This window comes from Erythrolamprus reginae, chromosome 7, assembly GCF_031021105.1.
Source record: "Erythrolamprus reginae isolate rEryReg1 chromosome 7, rEryReg1.hap1, whole genome shotgun sequence".
Lineage (NCBI taxonomy): Eukaryota > Metazoa > Chordata > Lepidosauria > Squamata > Dipsadidae > Erythrolamprus > Erythrolamprus reginae.
In genome coordinates, this window is record NC_091956.1 from 79,088,298 (window position 1) to 79,109,297 (window position 21,000).

Below are 21,000 nucleotides of genomic sequence, written 5' to 3' on the forward strand. Positions count from 1 at the left end.
TGAACAGTATCACGAGCCTTCCCTTAACACTTTAAACCCTTAAATTACAATTTCCCATTCCCTTACCAACCATTTAGATTATTACTCACCATGTTTATTTATTAAACTTTATTAAAAAAAATATTTATTAAAGGCAGATGAAAGTTTGGCGATGACATATGACGTCATCAGGCGGGAAAAACCGTGGTATAGAGAAAAAACCCACAAAGTATTTTTTAATTAATATTTCTGAAAAACCGTGGTATAGACTTTTCGCGAAGTTCAAACCTGCGAAAATCGAGGGAACACTGTATTGTTTGGTTTGGAAGCACATGTAGGTCTCGACTTAATAACAGTTCATTTAGTGACTGTTCAAGCCCTAAAACGGGGCAAAACTCTCCTAACAAATGTCTTACTTAGCCTCAGAAATGGGCTCAATTGTGGTCAAAGACTTATCTGTGTTACTATTTTGATAGGAAGGCTACTCAGAGCGTAGTGAAGACAGCAGAAAAGATGATTGGAAGTTCACATCCTTCTATCCGTGATATGGCAGACAAGCGTTGCTTCGCCAGGGTCTGCTATACACATCATCTCGAGTTTTCTTTTACCTTCGGGGAGGAGACATTATGGTATCCGAAGCGCAACAACTAGATTCTGTAAATGTTTTTTGTGAGTGTGGGTCTGTATGTATGTGTAGATACACAAGCACACACACATTTTCTTTTGAGAGCAGGCATCGCTTCATTTTTAATGTGTGCCAGTATGTGCATAGAAAAAGTGATAATAAAAGTTATACAGTATACAATCTGTATCACTTCTGAAAAACAGAAAACACTCTGCTATTAGTTTGTAGAATTCTTTAATCATTCTCAAGGAAGTTCTGTATAAAAGTGATTCTTATTCACACTAAATTTCCAAACTGACATAATGGCTTCTATGCAAATTGCAAATCCATTTAAGACTAAAATCATGATTGTCTTTGACAACCTCCAAAAATTAGTTCCCAATTTTGTGACAATCTGGCAGTACAGGTGGCTTTATAGCTGTAGTTTAAATACACTTGTAGTTAAAATCGAGGTATTTCTCTATTTTTTGTTAAAACACTGCAATTCTACAAAAAATAATTCTGCTTTGATTACAAAGCATAACTTTTTTTGTTATATAAAATATATAACATGTTACCATACATTTAGCTTAAAGTATTTTTTATGAAATGCAATTTATTGAACAATGAATTAAAATAACCATTAGCTGGGATTGCACAAAATATTAAATCACAATTTAAGATTCATAACCCACAAAAGGGGCTCATGATCAACAAAATGAACTACAGGCTTAGTAACATACTATGGTTCTACAGCTATAACTACAATGGATTAACAAGACAAAAGCTTTGGGTTCAAAAGTCACATTGAACTCTAAACTAACCAACCATACTGCCTTGGTATGCACACCATGTTAGGCTAAGTATATATAGTAAGCTAGTACTGGCTCACTATATAACTTTGTATCAACAAAGCTGTCATATGAACCAACACTGCTTATATATGAGGTTAGCCACATTTCTGGAATCTGTTTGACAACAAACATTCTCAAGTCTTGCCAAAGAAAGCTTTGTGATCCTGAATTATAAAACTGAAAGCTGGTAGTTTAATCCCGAAATTATTGAATTATACTTAAAATAGAAGCAGTCTTCCATTGTCTTGAAGATTGTATCAATAGAAAAGGACTAGACAAGTGCTAGCCATATTTTGTCCTACAAACCTGATACAGTAGTACCTCTAGATACAAGCTGCTCCACATGCGAGTATTCCAAGTTACGAGCTGCAACGCGAGCGGAATTTCTGTTCGACACCCTAGCTCAAATTCGGGATACGAGCTGAGCTTCCACTAGGTGGTGCAAGAATCTCCTTGCTTCCAGTTATCTCCGCACGAAAAACAAAGTCTAAAGGCATTCGTTCGAGATGCGAGTTGATCGACTTACGAGCTCGGGTCTGGAACGAATTAAACTCGTATGTTGAGGTACCACTGTATAAAGCTTGGTATCAACTGAGTAACATAAGAAAGTAGCCTTGAACTCCAACTGTCCAATAACTTATCAGCAAAAGCTTATTTCTGAGGCTTTCGAAATTTGCTTTGGAGAAAAACCCTTGGCACACATACATTCTCTTTCTTGTTCAGAGTTTCTCGAAACACATATTCATTGACTATTTCTTCAAATCCCGCAGACAGGAAAAGTTCTGCCAAAAACTCAGCAGAAAAAAAGTATGACCTGGTTCCGTCTTGTCGCACGTAGAAGTTTTCTCTCAGCTTGCAAGCAGATTTAAACCTCAGCATTGCGTGGTCATGAAGGCCGTAATCTCTGAAAAGGACGCATTTACCTGGTTTCAATACCTTATAAATATTGTTCAAAACTAAATGCATCTTTTCAGGATGAATGGCAGAAAGTACAAATATTAACATAATCACATCCACTGACTCTAATGGTACGTTTTCCACAAGGTCATCTTTGGTCAGGTCACAGAGGAATATTTTGCATCTGCTGGCATCATATAGAGGGTTTTGCTTTACATATTCCACTGCTCGGGGAGAGAAGTCGCAACCGTAAGCAAACATATTCAAATCTTCTTCTAGAAGTGGGAATAAACAGTTCCCAACACCACAACCTGCTTCCAGAATGGTCAATTTTTGATCTTCAAATTGGCGGCAGGCTTTTAATTCTTCAAACTCTCTAGTTATCCAGTGTCTGTCCTTGAAAAAATTGGTGCTGTTCCTTTTGTAGAATAGATCCCAGTTTTTTTGTGCTTCTTTCTCAAGTTTCTGTTGCTTGAAGTCAGATACTAAGAACTGATTTCCGGCTAATTGTTTTGCTTCTTCAGGACTGAGAATCCTAGTCTTCTGCCCTGTTTTTTGGAAAGACCCATCTTCACAAGCAAGTATTACCCCATCAGTATCAGGAATAGATGAGTGACTTTCCAGAATTTCGGATTGAATCATCTTAATTACGGGACAAAGCAGATTCAAAGCTGCATTAAACCTTAATTAAATAATTGCCCATATCACATATCATATAAGGACGCCAACCCATGTGGTCGCTCTCGATCCGGACAGGCAAAGTATAAATTTAATATAATCTAAAAATATACTAAAATACAACCCTGTGATTATTACAAGGCTGAAAGCCCACCATATACATATACAAGTGGACTTCCCTTCAGTCACACCACATTTAGGAGTTTTTTAGACGTCTTTTTTCCTGAGTATTAAAGGGCCCACATTATCTCCTGTTGACTCGTTGTGTTTGTTGTGAGAGCCATCACAGACAGGGAACTGAAACAAAAACAAACAGAACAAACAGGTCACCTAGAATGTTAGGGGTTTTAGGACTACAAGTGAGATTAAGGGAAAGATTACCCTCAAATTTTGATAAATACAATATATACTCAGATGAGATTGGTAGGCTAGTGTGGATAATAAATCACTAAAGATGAGAAATATCCAATATGTAAACTGAAGTCTAAATTAATTTCTTGGTGTTTTAAATTATGTACTATTTATTCATCACCGATACTAAGAGCTATTGAACAGGTTTAGCACCTAATATTTATGCATTGAAATAATGGCTTAAACAGGAATCAGGTCTGAAATGAACAGCTACAAAAATATTCTGTCCAAAATCTATTCTTTCATTCATTTCATTTCATTTTATTGGATTTATATACCGCCCCTCTCCGCAAACTCGGGGCGGCATATAAATAGAAACATAGAAACATAGAAGACTGACGGCAGAAAAAGACCTCATGGTCCATCTAGTCTGCCCTTATACTATTTCCTGTATTATCTTAGGATGGAGATATGTTTATCCCAGGCATGTTTAAATTCAGTTACTGTGGATTTACCAACCACGTCTGCTGGAAGTTTGTTCCAAGGATCTACTACTCTTTCAGTAAAATAATATTTTCTCATGTTGCCTTTGATCATTCCCCCAACTAACTTCAGATTGTGTCCCCTTGTTCTTGTGTTCACTTTCCTAATAATTCCTAAATAATTCTTTAGTTTTACCTTGACAATTGGCTTGGCCTATGTTAAAATATAAGGTGCAGTTTAGAAATCACTGGCTTAAAATATCTACATTACTAAATCACATTACTTTGAGATTTCAATTGATACTGGATGTACTTAGTTTATATCTTCACTTTCCTCTTAATTACAACTGTCTGGTGGCAATAAAATTGTATTAAATGTTATATACAATATGTAGAGAATTCTGCTTAGTATAATTCACGTTAACAGAAGTGAGTTGCCAACTTGGACACATCAAATCTTAAGCAACAAGACCACAATATTATTTGGCTTTTTATGCAAATTCAACTATGGTTTATGATCAGATGGCGTAATATACACTACTTAAAAAAAAAAAGGGAACATTCAAATAACACATCCTAGATCTGAATGAATGAAATATTCTCACTGAATACTTTGTAGTGTACAAAGTTGAATGTGCACAACAGCATGTGAAATTGATTGTCAATCAGTGTTGTTTCCTAAGTGGACAGTTTGATTTCACAGAAGTTTGATTTGGAGTTATACTGTGTTGTTTAAGTGTTCCCTTTATTTTTTTTGAGCAGTGTATATTTTATAACAGTTGTCCTATCCATGGAATTGCATACTATCTATATCAGAGGTCCCCAACCGCCGGTCCGCGGACCGGGACCGGGCCGTTGGGGTTTTCCAGCCGGTCCGCGGCGCCGCTGCCCTCCCGGCAGAGGACATTATGCAGGACAGGGTGGGGTGTCGGGCAGGGCGGGGAGAATCAGGAGGCTCCTTTGGCGGCTGGGGGCTGCCTGGCTTTGTGATTTTGGCTGGGGGGGAGTTAGGAAGGTCCTACTTCTCCCCCCCCAGCCAAAAACTCAAAGCCTATCTGCTGGATACGGGCGATGAGCGGGACGAGCGGCGCCGAAGCCGGTGGCTGTGGCAGCTGCTGCAAGAGGCTTCCGCGCCGCTCTGTCCCACTCATCGCCCGTATCCAGCAGATAGGCTTTGAGTTTTTGGCTGGGGGGGGGAGAAGTAGGACCTTCCTAAGTCCCCCCCCAGCCAAAAACTCAAAGCCTATCTGCTGGATACGGGCGATGAGTGGGACAGAGCGGCGCGGAAGCCTCTTGCAGCAGCTGCCACAGCCACCGGCTTCGGCGCCGCTCATCCCGCTCATTCCCCGTGTCTGGCAGAAGCTGCTTCCCGAGTGCTCTTGGCTGGCGGGATTCAAAGTGCTGGGGTGGGGGGTGTCCTGACAGCCCCCCCCACCCCAGTGCTTCGCCTCCCGCTGGGACACCCCTCACCCCAGCACTTTGAATCCCGCCGGCCAAGAGCACTCGGGCAGCAGCTTCTGCCAGACACGGACAATTAGCGGGACGAGCGGCGCCGAAGCCGGTGGCTGTGGCAGCTGCTGCAAGAGGCTTCCGCGCCGCTCGTCCCACCCATTGCCCGTATCCAGCAGAAGCTGCTGCCCGAGTGCTCTTGGCCGGTGGGATTCAAAGTGCTGGGGTGGGGGGTGTCCCAGCAGGAGGCGAAGCACTGGGGTGGGGGGGGGCTGTCGGGACACCCCCCCACCCCAGCACTTTGAATCCCGCTGGCCAAGAGCACTCAGGCAGCAGCTTCTGCTGGATACGGGCGATGGGTGGGACGAGCGGCGCGGAAGCCGGTGGCTGTAGCAGCTGCTGCAAGAGGCTTCCGCGCCGCTCTGTCCCACTCATCGCCCATATCCAGCAGATAGGCTTTGAATTTTTGGCTGGGGGGGGAGAAGTAGGACCTTCCTAACTCCCCCCCCAGCCAAAATCACAAAGCCAGGCAGCCCCCAGCCGCCAAAGGAGCCTCCTGATTCTCCCCGTCCTGTGGAGAAGTGTGGAGGGCTGCGTCACTAAGCTCCACCCCTCCATAACCCCACCCCCATATGACCAAAGCCCCGCCCCCCGGGCCGTGGAAAATTGGTCTAGCTTAAAGCCGGTCCCTGGTGCAAAAAAGGTTGGGGACCTCTGATCTATATTATAGCTTTTGTTCTGCTCCAGCAAATTCACTCCTACAGTTCAGCAACATGTTGGAAGCTAAATGAAAGCAAATGTGTTTAAATCAGTTGGATTATAAATCATGGTGAACATATATCACCTGGTAGCTTGGCAAACCAATATATGAGTTTTTCAAGCTGCCGGGACCATGTTGGTTCACAAAAGCACTTATAAAGCTCTCTTTCCCAATGATCCTGGAGGACTGTGGACAAAAATGTTTTTCTAGCTACAGAACAGATTTTAAAATTAGTATACAATAAATACAAGTTCTGGCAAAAGTTTTTTTTTTTTTAAAAAAGGATTATTCTTCGCTAGTGATAAACAGTCTGCAGGAGCATTCCACCCTGAAGTGCACAATTGTGACTTTTAAAAGAAGCATCGCACTCGGTTTCAAAAATGTTTTTCCACCTACAGAATAGATTTTAAAATGCAGGTATTTAGTATTAGTATTAATTCTTTGCTAGTGATAAACAGTCTGCAGGAGCATTCCACTCTATATTACAAGAAACAAAGGTGGCGCAGCAAGTAGAGTGCTGTACTGCAGGCCACTGAAGCTGACAGGTCAACGGTTCAAATCTCACCACCGGCTCAAGGTTGACTCAGCCTTCCATCCTTCTGAGGTGGGTAAAATGAGGACCCGATTGTGGAGGCAATAGGCTGGCTCTGTTAAAAAGTGTTATTGCTAACATGTAAGCCGCCCTGAGTCTTAAAAAGAAGGGCGGTGTCTTGTTGTGAGCCGCCCCGAGTCTGCGGAGAGGGGCGGCATACAAATCTAAATAATAAATAAATAAATAAATAAATAAAAATCGAATAAATAAAATAAACAAAACCAATAAGAATGACCCTAAGTAAAAAGGGTATAGCAAATTCAATAAAATAACTCACTGTTTTAGAGCGCCAGCATCTGCAGTACACTGCCTTAGTGTGACAGAGGTCTTCAATGTTGATTTCGTTTACTACTTTGGGACTCTCCTTCTGGATCTTGAGATTAATCAAGCTGTCCTTCTGTCGCTTCTTCTTGGGGAGGAAGGGGCGAATGGCAAGATATCCCAGCAGAGCAAGGACCCCCAGGAAAGGCAATAACCGTAGCCACTCTGAAACTGAGCACATGCCACAACCATATTATAGAGAGTATTCTGCAGCAAACATTATATACACATATACAAACATTAATTATCTTCCTGTTAATTATCCCAGTGGTGGGTTTAGCAATCCAAAGGGTAGAGAATGGTTGGAGGAAAAATGTGTGAAATAGAATAGAATACATTTTATTGGCCAAGTGTGATTGGACACACAAGGAATTTGTCTTGGTGCATATGCTCTCAGCGTACATAAAATAAAATATACATTTGTCAAGAATCATGTGGTACGACACTTAATGATTGTCATAGGGGTCAAATAAGCAATGAAGAAGCAATATTAATAAAAATCTTAGGATATAAGCAACAAGTTACAGTCATACAGTCAACATGGGAGGAAATGGGTGATAGGAATGATGAGAAAAACTAGTAGAATAGAAGTGCAGATTTAGTAGAAAGTCTGACAGTGTTGAGGGAATTATTTGTTTAGTAGAGTGATGGCGTTCAGAAAAAAACTGTTCTTGTGTCTAGCTGTCTTGGTGTGCAGTGCTCTGTAGCGACGTTTTGAGGGTAGGAGTTGAAACAGTTTGTGTCCAGGATGCGAGGGGTCAGTAAATATTTTCCCCGCCCTCTTTTTGACTCGTGCAGTATACAGGTCCTCAATGGAAGGCAGGTTGGCAGCAATTGCTTTTTCTGCAGTTCTGATTCTCCTCTGAAGTCTGTGTCGGTCCTGTTGGGTTGCAGCACCAAACCAGACAGTTATAGAGGTGCAGATGACAGACTCAATGATTCCTCTGTAGAACTGTATCAGCAGCTCCTTGGGCAGTTTGAGCTTCCTGAGCTGGCACAGAAAGAACATTCTTTGTTGTGCTTTTTTGATGATGTTTTTGATGTTAGGTGAGCATTTTAGATCTTGAGATATGATAGAACCTAGAAATTTGAAGGTCTCTACTGTTGATACTGTGTTGTCTAGTATTGTGAGAGGTGGAAGGGTTTCTCCTAAAGTCTACCACCATTTCTACGGTTTTGAGTGTGTTTAGTTCTAGATTGTTCTGGTCACACCACAATAGATCAATATTGGCAGTTTTGAGCAGAAAACATCACTTTCACTGTCATAATTTTGTACTATGAACACTGCTTTGCTTAGTGACAGGTCCTAATTTTGGTCACTAAAGAAGGACTACCTATACAGTACATCTAATATAGCATCTTGAATGGGGACAAATATTTTCCAGTCGCGTATCCTCTGCAGAGAACAAATACAAATCACAGCACAATACCACCAACTAAAGTATAAAAAGCAGAGTCACTTTCGAATGATATGTTGTATTACAGTAGAATTCTCTGAAACAGAAACAGGAAATGAGCAGGCAAGTATATAAGAACACAATGCAATGCCAAGTATAACAAGTCCTTCTTGCTTCATCTGATATACAAATGAAGTGGAAATAATTTTTTACACTTTCTATTGAAGGGCAACATTAAATACGCCAAAAGAAAATAGAGCATATCCTTTCAAGTTCTATTTTGCTGCTGCTTTGCTTTGGTCTGCATAAAACATTGGATTAGGATAAAAAGGGACCAAATAGTTTGTGATTCAACATATTTTTTGTTTCATTGTTTTAATATGTAAACAAACTTGAAAGAAAGCAAAAGGACCCACAAAGACAACAGGAAAAAAAAACCCAAGCACATCACATTTCGCGTGAATCATTCCACTTAAATTTTAAATGTATCATATCTCATTTCAGAGAATGAAGATAAGTTTTTCTAATTATAAATTTGGGATTGCAGCATCTTTCTAATGATGTCTTTTTCATCCCTTCTCCATTTTCAATAAATCTAGAATTATATTAAAATATTCCAAGTACAGTATTTGGTATGATTTAAACATAGCTGCTACTAAATTTTATCTTTAATAATGGTTTCCATCACTTTACCTGGAACTGAGGTTAAACTGACTGGTCTATAGTTTCCTGGATCACCTCTGGATCCTTTCTTGAAGATCCGGGGTTACATTTGCCTCCAACCCTCAGGTACAGTGCCTGATCTTAGAGAAAGATTACATATTTTATCTAGAAGTGCAGCAATTTCACACTTAAGAGTTCCTTGAGAACTCTAGGGTGGATGCCATCTGGACCTGGCGATTTGTTGACATTCAGTTTAGAGAGGCATGCAAGAACATCTTCCTTGTCTATCTCTATCCGGTTTAATTCTTCTAATTCCCTCCCTGGGAAAACTAATTCAGTGGCAGGCAAATGCTCTCTATACTCCTCAGTAAAAAGGGAGGCAAAGAAGTCAATTAGCCTCTCAGCAATCAGATTGAAATAGTGAATGCAAGTAGATTGTTTATATCAAAACAAAGATCATTTTGACATCCCTCCCCCTCCCGCAGCATGAAAGACTAAAAACCAATCATGGCATCTCTCAGGTATTGATTTATTCTTCATGGTAAATCAGCCTATAACACTGGCTTCATGGATTTTTCCAAGCCAATCATTGAAGGGGGGGGGGGAGTGTTTAACAAAAATAAACCAGCCATATAACGAACCCAAGTGACATTTCTCCCTGCTGCAACAATACCAGTGACTTTTGCATTTCCCAAGTCAGCAAAGGGAGCAGCTGCAGAAAAAGGAGGAAACGAGGATGCCGCGTGCCAGTTTCGGAGGGAACCCCACGCGCGGGGCAAACTGGGAAATGTAGTCCAAGGCAGTTTACAGGGCGCAGGCGCAAACGGCTGCCCGACTGGGGTCCCCATTGAATCCGACGGATGTGGATTTCCGAGCTGACTTTGCGCAAGCGCCCGTCCTCTTAAGCCATGCGAGAAACCGGGACCTTCCGTTATACGTCAGGCTTGTCCGAAGTGGGGGAGGGGTTCTCGTCACACACACACAGAGTGCCCTCCCGCTAACCTGTGAGTCTCAGGAAGCCGCCGACGCTCTCCGGCAGCGGCAGGCGCTTGAGGTAAGCAGGCAGCTGCACTTTGACGATGCGGACCAAGCTATTCAGCACCATAGCCCCTGGCGAGAGTTCCGCGGGGCGAGGGGAGCGGGCGAGGCCGGGCTACCTGCCGGCTTGAGACTTGCCCTTCTTTCCCGGCCACGGAGCATGCGCGTGGCCGGGGAAGGAGGGAGAGGCCTACCAAGGAAGGAAGGCGGAGCAGTGGAACTCCCGGCCACGGAGCATGCGCATCACCGGGGAGGGTGGGGCCTGCCAAGGAAGGGCAGCGGCGTCGCCTAATGAGAAAGCTGGAGCTGGATGCGTCAGCTCCCTCCCACCCGCCCGCCCCGAGTTTTCCCAGAGGCTTTTCAGCCGGTAGCTGCCTCGGAAATCGTGAGGGCTTCAACGGGGTCGCCCTAGTTAGAAATTGCGAAAGAAAGCAGTAGTAATAATATTAATAATAATATTAATAGTAATAACAATAATTTAATTAGTAGTAGTAGTAATAATATTTTATTAATATTTATTGTTTCCTCATTGCTTATTTGACCTCTATGACAATGATTAAGTGTTGTACCTCATGATTCTTGGCAAATGTATATTTTCTTTTATTTACACTGAGAGCACATGCACCAATGACAAATTCCTTGTGTGGCCAATAAAGAATCATATTCTATAGTTATTCATTATTGTTGTTGTTGTTGTTGTTGTTGTTATTATTATTATTATTATTATTATTATTATTATTATTATTAATTAGATTTATATGCCTCCCCTCTCCGAAGTTGAGCTGCTACTTACCGGTTGGTAGGAATAAATGCTTTGCAAATAGAGAGGTGCTAGTCTAGGCTGCCATTAATGGGAGACCACTAGAAGTAGGAGGATTACAATTTGGTATACAGTGTTCCCTCGACGGGTTCGAGCTTCGCAGAACGTCTATACCACGGTTTTTCAAAAATATTAATTTAAAAAATGCGGTTTTTTCTCCTATGCCACAGTTTTTCCCACCTGATGACATCATATGTCATTGCCAAACTTTCGTCTGCCTTTAAAAAACATTTTTTTAATAAACTTTAATAAATAAACATGGTGAGTAATAATATAAATGGTTGCTAAGGGAATGGGAAATTGTAATTTAGGGGTTTAAAGTGTTAAGGGAAGGCTTGGGATACTGTTCATAGCCAAAAGTAGTGTATTTACTTCCGCATCTCTACTTCGCGGAAATTCGACTTTCACAGGTGGTCTCGGAACGCATCCCCCGCAAAAATCGAGGGAACACTGTAGTTAATTTTCCCCATCTGACGGTTGTCCAAAAAGGTGAGAGTGGAGGAGCATTCAAGATAATTTGCATGTTCTTTCCGAAGAGTCCCTAATATAAGTACCGTCTCTACCTGAGAAGACTTAGTACACATGCCTGGAGGCCCTTCCTCACCCCTGCTAAGAAACTAATGCTAACTTGGGGTTAAAGATCAGCCTCTTCCCCTTTGGAAAGAGGACTCCTTAACTATTTTATCTAATAAGGAATTTAACTCAAATCTGAAGTCTCAAAAGTGATACTAATTCTAAGAATCCGAAGAATGTGAAATATCATTAGTGGATGCACATATGCATAAACATCCATAACAACCCGTGCTGTTCTCAAAACAATGTAATGCATTTTATGACATCAAGCAAATGATACTGTAGGATAATTACAAACACTAATTGCAATTGCAATCATGTCATTTGCTTCCTTGATCTCCTATGAACACTCATGATAAGTGTTCCCTAAACTCTTTGGAGTGCAAAAAAACAGCACAACTGGCAAACAGGAAGTGCATTTTCCAAACTTCCAGTTTGTTCATTGAGTGGTTTTATTGCACTTTTATTGCTTCAGGACGCACTCAGAGGGCGAAACAGCCTTTCCCAAGGCCGAAAATCAGCTGGGCAGCACGCGCATGCACACTGGAGCTAACATAGGGCAACATCTTGCATGCCCTCCAATATGGCTCCGCATGCCACCTGTGCCATGGATGTCATAGATTCACCATCACGGGTGTAAAGTGTCTTGCTTAGGCAGGGAGCTGGACCAGAAGATCTCCAAGGTCTCTTCCAGCTCTATTCTCATTGGTTGGTTGCTTGTAGTAAATATGGTTTATGGTTTAGTGCAGCGTTTCCCAACCTTGGCAACTTGGAGATATCTGGACTTCAATTCCCAGAATTCCCCAGCCAGCATTTACTGGCTGGGGAATTCTGGGAGTTGAAGTCCAAATATCTTCAAGTTGCCATGGTTGGGAAACACCGGTGTAGTGTGTTGTAGAAACTCAGCAAACTGTGATTTATTCAACTTATCGTAAGGATGAGGCAAATCAAATTGCACCCAGTAGGAAATTCCTCCTTAAAGTCTTTGGCTGAATTCATTTTTTTAAAACCTTACAGCACAATAAGCTACAGTACAATGAAACAATTACTGATGTCTTATGCGTAATACCTGCCTATGCAAGTCTTGTTTTATTAATAATTCTGATAGCTGCCTTTGAAGTCTGAAATATTGTTTGCTTTTCCTCAAAAGAAAACAATCTTTCCATTAAATTAAAACACATTTATTTATTCATTCATTCATTCATTCATTCATTCATTCATTCATTCATTCATTAGATTTGTATGCCGTCCCTCTCCGAAGACTCGGGGCGGCTCACAACATCAATAAAAACAATATAACAGTGGAACAAATCTAATATTAAAAACATATAAAACCCTATCATTACTTAAAAACCAAATAGCAACATTCATACCAAACATAAAACAAAGTATAAAAATAGCCTGGGGGAAAAGTGTCTCAGCTCCCCTATGCCTGGTGGTATAAGTGAGTCTTAAGTAGTTTACGAAAGACAGGAACAGTGGGGGCAGTTCTAATCTCCGGTGGGAGTTGGTTCCAGAGGGCCGGGACCGCCACAGAGAAGGCTCATCCCCTGGGGCCCGCCAAACGACATTGTTTAGTCGACGGGATCCGGAGAAGGCCAACTCTGTGGGACCTTATCGGTCGCTGGGATTCATGCGGTAGCAGGCAGTTCCGGAGGTACTCTGGTCCAATGCCATGTAGGGCTTTAAAGATCATGACCAACACTTTGAATTGTGACCGGAAACTGATCCGCAGCCAATGCAAGCCACGGAGTGTTGAAGAAACGTGGGCGAATCTTGGAAGCCCCACGATGGCTCTCGCGGCTGCGTTCTGCATGATTTGAAGTTTCCGAACACTTTTCAAAGGTAGCCCCATGTAGAGAGCGTTGCAGTAATCGAACCTCGAGGTGTTGAGGGCATGAGCGACTGTGAACAATGACTCCCTGTCCAAATAGGGCCGCAACTGGTGCACCAGGTGAACCTGGGCAAACGCCCTCCTCGCCACAGCCGAAAGATGATGTTCCTCTCTTGAGGGAGAATTATTAAAAACAGCTGTGTATATCTTACTTTAGCCCATGGCTTGTTCTAGAGTTTGTTGTAAAAGGCTAACAGTCTGGACATTGTAATTTAGAACCCAGCGAAGTCTTCATCCTAGTCCATGGTCCTCCATATTTTTCTTTCCTGTTTCTCTTACTCCTTCTCTGTTCTTGATTCTATACCCCAGTGAAAATGCTTGAAATGAATTCCTGGAACTATCCAATCTTGTCAAGTTCCCCTTGATCTCAACTCCTCTCTCAGCCCAGGTACACACTGAATATCCTGAGCATAAAGTTTTCACCACCATACCACTTTTCCATTCACTAAGTTTGGGCTTATAGAAAAGGAAAGAATTTGTTGAAGAGACAGAAGTTCTAAAATCAGGAAATGCGATAGGACTTAGCTAAGGAGCATTATTATATTCCTAATCAATTTTCCTAGAGCATTAGATTTTCAAAGCATACGAAATCAATGCAAAGGAAAAAACCACAATTACATTACAGTGGTCCCTCGATTTTCGCGGGTTCGAACTTCGCGAAACATCTATACCACGGTTTTTCAAAAATATTAATTAAAAAATACTTCGCTGTTTTTTTCCCTATACGTACCATGTTTTTTTCTGTCCAATGACGTCATACGTCATCGCCAAACTTTCGTCCGCTTTTAATAAATATTTTTTTAATAAACTTTAATAAATAAACATGGTGAGTAATAATCTAAATGGTTGCTAAGGGAATGAGAAATTGCAGTTTAGAGGTTTAAAGTGTTAAGGGGAAGGCTTGTGATACTGTTCATAGCCCAAAATAGTGTATTTACTTCCGCATCTCTACTTCGCGGAAATTCGATTTTCGTGGGCAGTCTCGGAACGCATCCCCCGCGAAAAGCGAGGGAACACTGTATATTGTACAATTTAGTGTAGTCTGTGCAACATTCTAAATGCCTGTTCTATTCAATATGGCCACAGAATGCGTCATCTTATTCACACAGCTTTTAAATGAAAGGTTATGTGAGGTCATGTGTATCATGTGAACTTGACCCAGTTGCCACCAGATTTGAAAGTTAAAAGTACAAAACCAGCCAGCTAGGCTAGTATCCATTTCTTTCTAGAGTAAAGCAAATACAGTATTGTATTACTACCAGCAGGTGGTGTGATTATAAATATCTTAGTAACTCTCATATGCAGTGAAATAGTATGTAATATATTCTGCGTGTATGTAAAATTGTAAATACAGCGATCCCCCGAGTTTCGCGATCTTGATCTTTGCGAAACGCTATATCGCGATTTTTCCACCCGATGACGTCACTCCCTTCCTTTCTCATCTTTCTTTCTCTCTCTCTTTCTCTCTCTTGCTTCTTCCTCTCTCACACTCTCTTCCTCCCTCACTCATCTCTTTCTTTCCTTCTCTTTCTTTCTCTATCTCTCCCCCTCTTGCTCTCGAGCGACAAGCGAGCAGCCGGGCGGGCGGGCGAACGGGCAAGCGGAGCGGGCGGGCAGGCGAACGGGCAAGCGGACCGGGCGGGCGAACGGGCAAGCGGAGCGGCCGGGCGGGCGGGTGAACAGGCAAGCGAGCAGCCGGGCGGGCGGGCGAACGGGCAAGCGGAGCGGCCGGCCGGGCGGGTGAACAGGCAAGCGAGCAGCCGGGCGGGCGGGCGAACGGGCAAGCGGAGCGGCCGGGCGGGCGAACGGGCAAGCGGAGCGGGCGGGCGAACGGGCAAGCGGAGCGGCCGGGCGGGCGGGTGAACAGGCAAGCGAGCAGCCGGGCGGGCGAACGGGCAAGCGGACCGGGCGGGCGGGCGAACGGGCAAGCGGACCGGGCGGGCGAACGGGCAAGCGGAGCAGCCGGGCGGGCGGGCGAACAGGCAAGCGAGCAGCCGGGCGGGCGGGTGAACGGGCAAGCGGCAAGCGATCTTGGGGTTTCCCCTTTGCCTGGGCGGCGGGAAGACCCAGGGAAGGTTCCTTTGGCCGCCCAACAGCTGATCTGCTCCCCATCTTCGGCTCCTCGCTGCTGCCGCGCTGCGGAGCAGATCAGCTGTTGGGCGGCCGAAGGAACCTTCCCTGGGTCTTCCCCGCCGCCCACACGCAAACTCCACCATCTGCGCATGTGTGGCCATGAAAAAAAAGGGCGCGCATGCGCAGATGGTGTTTTACTTCCGCACCGCTATATCGCGACAAATCGAGTTTCGCGAGGGATCTTGGAACGGAACCCTCACGAAACTCGGGGGATCACTGTATAGCTATATAATATTTTAAATTTGTTTTTAAATTTAATTATGTACTGCGACAATATAGCCCATTGAGTTAGGAATGTACAGTGGTCCCTCTACTTAAGAACTTAATTCGTTCCGTGACCAGGTTCTCAAGTAGAAACGTTCTTACGTAGAAGCATTTTTTTCCCATAGGAATCAATGTAAAAGCAAATAATGTGTGCAAACCCATTAGGAAAGAAGTAAAAGTTCGGAATTTGGGTGGGAGGGGGAGGAGGAAGAAGAGGAAGAGGACAGTCGCTGCCGAAGGAAGGTGAGGTGAGGGGAACCAAAAAAAATACAAAACTTTAAGGCTTAAAACAAAAAATGAGGGACACAGGCGGCGAGGAGGAGAAAGCACCTCCAATACCCCTTGCGCGAGGCTGCCTCCCGTACACTGGCTGCCGCTGCTGCTACCCACTGCCTCTTCCTTCCCATGCTGAAGGGCTCCTCTCGCTCGCTCGCTTTGTAGCCGGTGCCTTTCCTTCGCTGTGGTGACTCCTTGGTTGACCAGAGTGAAGGGAGCGTTTCTTTTCTCTGGGCGCTGGCAGAGGTTTATTCCCTGTCCAAGCACCCAGAGAAAGGAAAATGCTTCGTTCGCTCTGGACAGCCAAAGCCTCCTTAAACATAGAAACATAGAAGTCTGACGGCAGAAAAAGACCTCATGGTCCATCTAGTCTGCCCTTATACTATTTTCTGTATTTTATCTTAGGATGGATATATGTTTATCCCAGGCATGTTTAAATTCAGCTACTGTGGATTTATCAACCACATCTGCTGGAAGTTTGTTCCAAGGATCTACTACTCTTTCAGTAAAATAATATTTTCTCATGTTGCTTTTGATCTTTCCCCCAACTAACTTCAGATTGTGTCCCCTTGTTCTTGTGTTCACTTTCCTATTAAAAACACTTCCCTCCTGAACCTTATTTAACCCTTTAATATATTTAAATGTTTCGATCATGTCCCCCCTTTTCCTTCTGTCCTCCAGACTATACGCCACCAAAAGGCTCCTCTGGCAGCCCAGAAAAGCCCGAGATGGCCGGGATGAAAGGGAGAATGGCAGGAAACTGGCCAGGCATTCGTGCCGCTCTCAAATTTCCTGGGATTTTTCCCCAAACTCGGGTTCTCAAGTAAAAATGGTTCTTAAGTAGAGGCAAAAAAAACCTTGAACACCTGGTTCTTATCTAGAAAAGTTATTAAGTAGAGGCGTTGAAAATAAGTGGAGAAAATAAATGAATTAAGTTGTTACCTCCATTATTTTCCCTGAAATTTTCCCTGAAATCTGAATCCAATTTATATGTTTTGCACCTATGCCCTGAACTTATTTATCTTATTTTAATTTACTTACATGGCCATAATATTGCTACCTGGCATATGGATATCTCAGTCAACTGCCATGTTTTCCTGTATGATTTCAGAAATTGAATTTTAATTATTTAAATCACGCAAAAAATATAATTTCACAATTAAATATATCAGTAAAAATACAGGCCACAGTGAATACTGAATTTCAATTATACAGTTTGGCAAAAAAAAAAGTTCTAAACTGTATTCTCGAAATGATTTCATTGCATCTATGAAGTTGTCTCTTTGATGTTTAAACTGTTGGCGAAACCCTATTAAAGGGCTGTAGCCTTTTATGATTTTAGGCACTATTGAAGAATTATCAAGGAAACTATTTATAATTGCAGACCACTTCTGTGGTCTAAATACCATATGACAACTACTGTTCTGTGAGGTAAAATAAAATTAAATAGAATTATTTATTTATTTATTTATTATTTGTGTGTGTGTGTTTGTTTGTTTGTTTGTTTGTTTATTGGATTTGTATGCCGCCCTTCTCCGTAGACTCGGGGCGGCTAACAACAGTAATAAAAAGCAGCATGTAAATCCAATACTAAAACAAGTAAAAAACCCTTATTGTAAAACCAAACATACATCCATACAAACAAACATACCATGCATAAATTGTAAAGGCCTAGGGGGAAAGAATATCTCAGTTCCCCCATGCCTGATGGCAGAGGTGGGTTTTAAGGAGCTTACGAAAGGCAAGGAGGGTGGGGGCAATTCTAATCTCCAGGGGGAGTTGGTTCCAGAGGGCCAGGGCTGCCACAGAGAAGGCTCTTCCCCTGGGTCCCACCAGACGATATTGTTTTGTTGACAGGACCCGGAGAAGGCCCACTCTATGGGACCTAACTGGTCGCTGGGATTTGTGCGGCAGAAGGCGGTCTCGTAGATACCCTGGTCTGGTGCCATGAAGGGTTTTATAGGTGATGACCAACACTTTGAATTGTGACCGGAAACTGATCGGCAACCAGTGCAGACTGCAGAGTGTTGGTGTTACATGGGCATTTTTGGGAAAGCCCATGATTGCTCTCGCAGCTGCATTATGTAGGAATGGGACAGACATAGACAGACAGACAGACAGACAGACCAGATAGACAGACAGACAGACGGACAGACAGACAGACACAATGACAAAGAGACACCAACATTTATTTGCTTTAGGGTGATAATCTAATCTGTTAGGCTAGGAGTAGAATACTCAGGTTTACAGGAAATTCACAATGGGCCTTTCAATCCACAACCTGATCAAGCTCTCAGGATGACCCCTTCTTGGAAATGAATGAGAAAGAATTGTCCTTGGAAAGTTCTTGGAAGAAAGGTGGAATGAAAGTTTAACAAATGACAGTTAATACAGAATCCACAGAAAACCTACATTTTTGATCACCAATTACACTATCACTTTCCAGTTTTTCTTAGAGTTTAATTATAAAAAGGAAACATCACCTACCAGATTAAATAAAATAAAAATAGTGGCCTGACACACACTAATTAGTTTGATGTTCATTTTGAGTCATAAATCATAATGGTTTACAAACCATTTTGCAAACATTCTGTTTTTTTTGTATTCGGATTTAAGATAACTACTTATCTGAGACACAGTACTAAAAATTTTTGAGCCTCATTACAGCTGAAAGAAACTATACAACTCTCCCCATGAAACCACTGTCATTTGAAATATTTTAATGATAATTGAATGTTGGCCTTATATTAATTACTTGACACATATTTGTTATATAATTAAGGCAACCCCCATAGATTAATTTTTCTTTAACTGCTAGAACAGAAAATAATTCTAATTAAATGTGAAACATTTCAAATATAGATTAAAAAACAATCTATATTTTATTTTTGTAAGCTATCAACTGTTGTCCATTTTGGAATCTTTTTTAAATATTGTCACTTGTGCCCACTACAGTGTTCTTAGGTAGCAAGTATATTATATTCTTCAGGCATTTTATGTATTCTATTCTTTATCTGTTGAACATGAGGCTAAACACAGTGGATTAATCAGACAATGATGATAAAGAATACCATTTTTATCCATAAACACACACATATGTACATAGCAAAGCAGTCTTTCCTGGTCTGCTAAACCAAACGTTTAGAAAATAGAACTGCTGAAAATATTATTCAAAAATTATGATTTTTTTTACAAAAACATGCTACAACAGCTTTGAATTAAAATAAATTTTATTCTAGTAAGAAAAAAAGAAATCAAGAGTATATTTTAAAAATAGTTTCCAAGTCATAATTTGCTACTTTATCAAATATTTTATTACCTTTCCAGGATGCGGGACCCAGGGGAAGAGCCTTCTCTGTGGCGGCCCCAGCCCTCTGGAACCATCTCCCCCCAGAGATTAGAACGGCCCCCACCCTCCTTGCCTTTCGTAAACAACTTAAAACCCACCTCTGCCGCCAGGCATGGGGGAATTGAGATCCTCTTTCCCCCTAGGCCTTTACAATTCTATGCATGGTATGTATGTATGTATGTTTGGTTTTTATATTAATTGATTTTTAATCATCAATACCAAATTACTATTGTACACTGTTTTATTGTTGCTGTTAGCCGCCCCGAGTCTCTGGAGAGGGGCGGCATACAAATCCAATAAATAAAAATAAATAAATAAATGTCTCTCGGAGCATTGCCTTGTGGATGTTTTGTTACACAAATCCTTTCTTTTTAGTCAAGTAGCTATGCCCGAGGACTACATTCCTGCAAAATGACATCTCAGTCACAAGAAAAGAAGTGGCTGCTTCAGAGTCTCTCTGTCTCTCATGTAAATGATTCAGTAGATGGCATTGTCCAGGTTTGGAAGATGATCCACAATCCACATCATTCTCTTGAGTATCAGGCAGTGATTGCTGATGTGTCAGTCAAATTAGTGGGAGGCATGTCCTTGGCCATTAGAATTGCCATTCTTGACATGTGCACACCTGTCGTACTGCTAAATGGTTATGAATATTCTTTTGAATACTACTCTTCTGCAATTCTGTTAAACTGTAAGTTAAATAAACAAAACACATGACCATTTGTAGTGAAACGCTGATGAAGGGACTGGAGGATGTGCTACACACTTATTCATTGTACATACCAAAAAGCTAATATAAAAAGCACATATACTGTATAATGTATATATAGTAAAATTGCTGGTGCCTTGTGAGATTGGGCTTTGAGTGGGATTTAAAAATAGCAAAACTGTTGCTTTAAAATTCTATATTAGATATCTATTGTGCCCTAACTTTTGAAAGAAAACAGGAAATTCTTTCTTCCTTCCTTCCTTCCTCCCTTCCTTCCTCCCTTCCTTCTTTCTTTCTTTCCTTCCTTCTTTCTTTCTTTAGCAGCCCATGTCATAAAATGTGACTCATTATTTATGAAAATGTATGGTTTTGTTGTCAAGTGCACTGCAAAATGAGTGCGGCATATAATTTACGTGCCAACCTCTTCATTAGCTTAAACTATTATTGAAGCCTGGGATTTGCTTGAACCTCTAAGACAGGAATATATTCTACATTGGTTTGAATACTGGATCACTCTGATAAACTAGTTGCAATAGGTTACATGACCAGTCAGAATACATTTGCGACAGTACCAGTTCAGGAACAGGAGCGCATGGGAGCACCTGTGTGCGACACTTTGCACATGTGCAAAAGCTCTGCGATGTTGTTCTGCTGGGAGGGCAGAGCCTCCCGCTGCCGCTACTGGTTCATGAGAACTGGGCCGAACCGATAAGAACCCACCATTGATTTGCGAGGAAGGGTGAGGTTCCTTTCTCTCATCCCTGGAATGTTCTCCATCCCCCAAGTTTACCTTTATTTCTCCTGAGTATACATCAGAGGTGGAAAGTTCTGCAAATCCAGCAAGTTCTTTTTTTTTTTTAAATAAATTTATTGAATATATAATTAAAAACAGGGTACAGAAAGGCAAAAGGGATATA

The 21,000-nt window shown here is 42.0% G+C and overlaps 2 protein-coding genes across 2 annotated transcripts; both read right to left on the reverse strand.

Moving 5' to 3' along the window:
• Positions 1 to 821: 821 nt before the first annotated feature.
• On the reverse strand, positions 822 to 2,976 carry METTL6 (methyltransferase 6, tRNA N3-cytidine). Its single transcript, XM_070757941.1, has one exon. The coding sequence runs from the start codon at positions 2,974 to 2,976 to the stop codon at positions 2,089 to 2,091; it is 888 nt and encodes a 295-aa protein (XP_070614042.1). The 3' UTR covers positions 822 to 2,088.
• LOC139170554 (CDGSH iron-sulfur domain-containing protein 2-like) lies at positions 822 to 10,237 on the reverse strand. The gene is made up of 3 exons (XM_070757942.1): positions 10,030 to 10,237; positions 6,924 to 7,138; positions 822 to 3,309 (listed from the first exon to the last, which is right to left on the reverse strand). The coding sequence occupies exons 1-3, from the start codon at positions 10,130 to 10,132 to the stop codon at positions 3,220 to 3,222; spliced, it is 408 nt and encodes a 135-aa protein (XP_070614043.1). The 5' UTR covers positions 10,133 to 10,237; the 3' UTR covers positions 822 to 3,219.
• Positions 10,238 to 21,000: the final 10,763 nt, after the last annotated feature.

Excerpts from the sequence above, each read along its gene's own strand:
- METTL6 (XM_070757941.1), bottom strand. The coding sequence starts at position 2,976 with ATGATTCAATCCGAAATTCTGGAAAGTCACTCATCTATTCCTGATACT.
- LOC139170554 (XM_070757942.1), bottom strand. The coding sequence starts at position 10,132 with ATGGTGCTGAATAGCTTGGTCCGCATCGTCAAAGTGCAGCTGCCTGCT. Across the intron at positions 7,139-10,029 it reads CGGCTTCCTGAGACTCACAG|TTTCAGAGTGGCTACGGTTA; the intron begins GTTAGCGGGAGG and ends GCATGTGCTCAG. Across the intron at positions 3,310-6,923 it reads GATGCTGGCGCTCTAAAACA|TTCCCTGTCTGTGATGGCTC; the intron begins GTGAGTTATTTT and ends TTTTTGTTTCAG.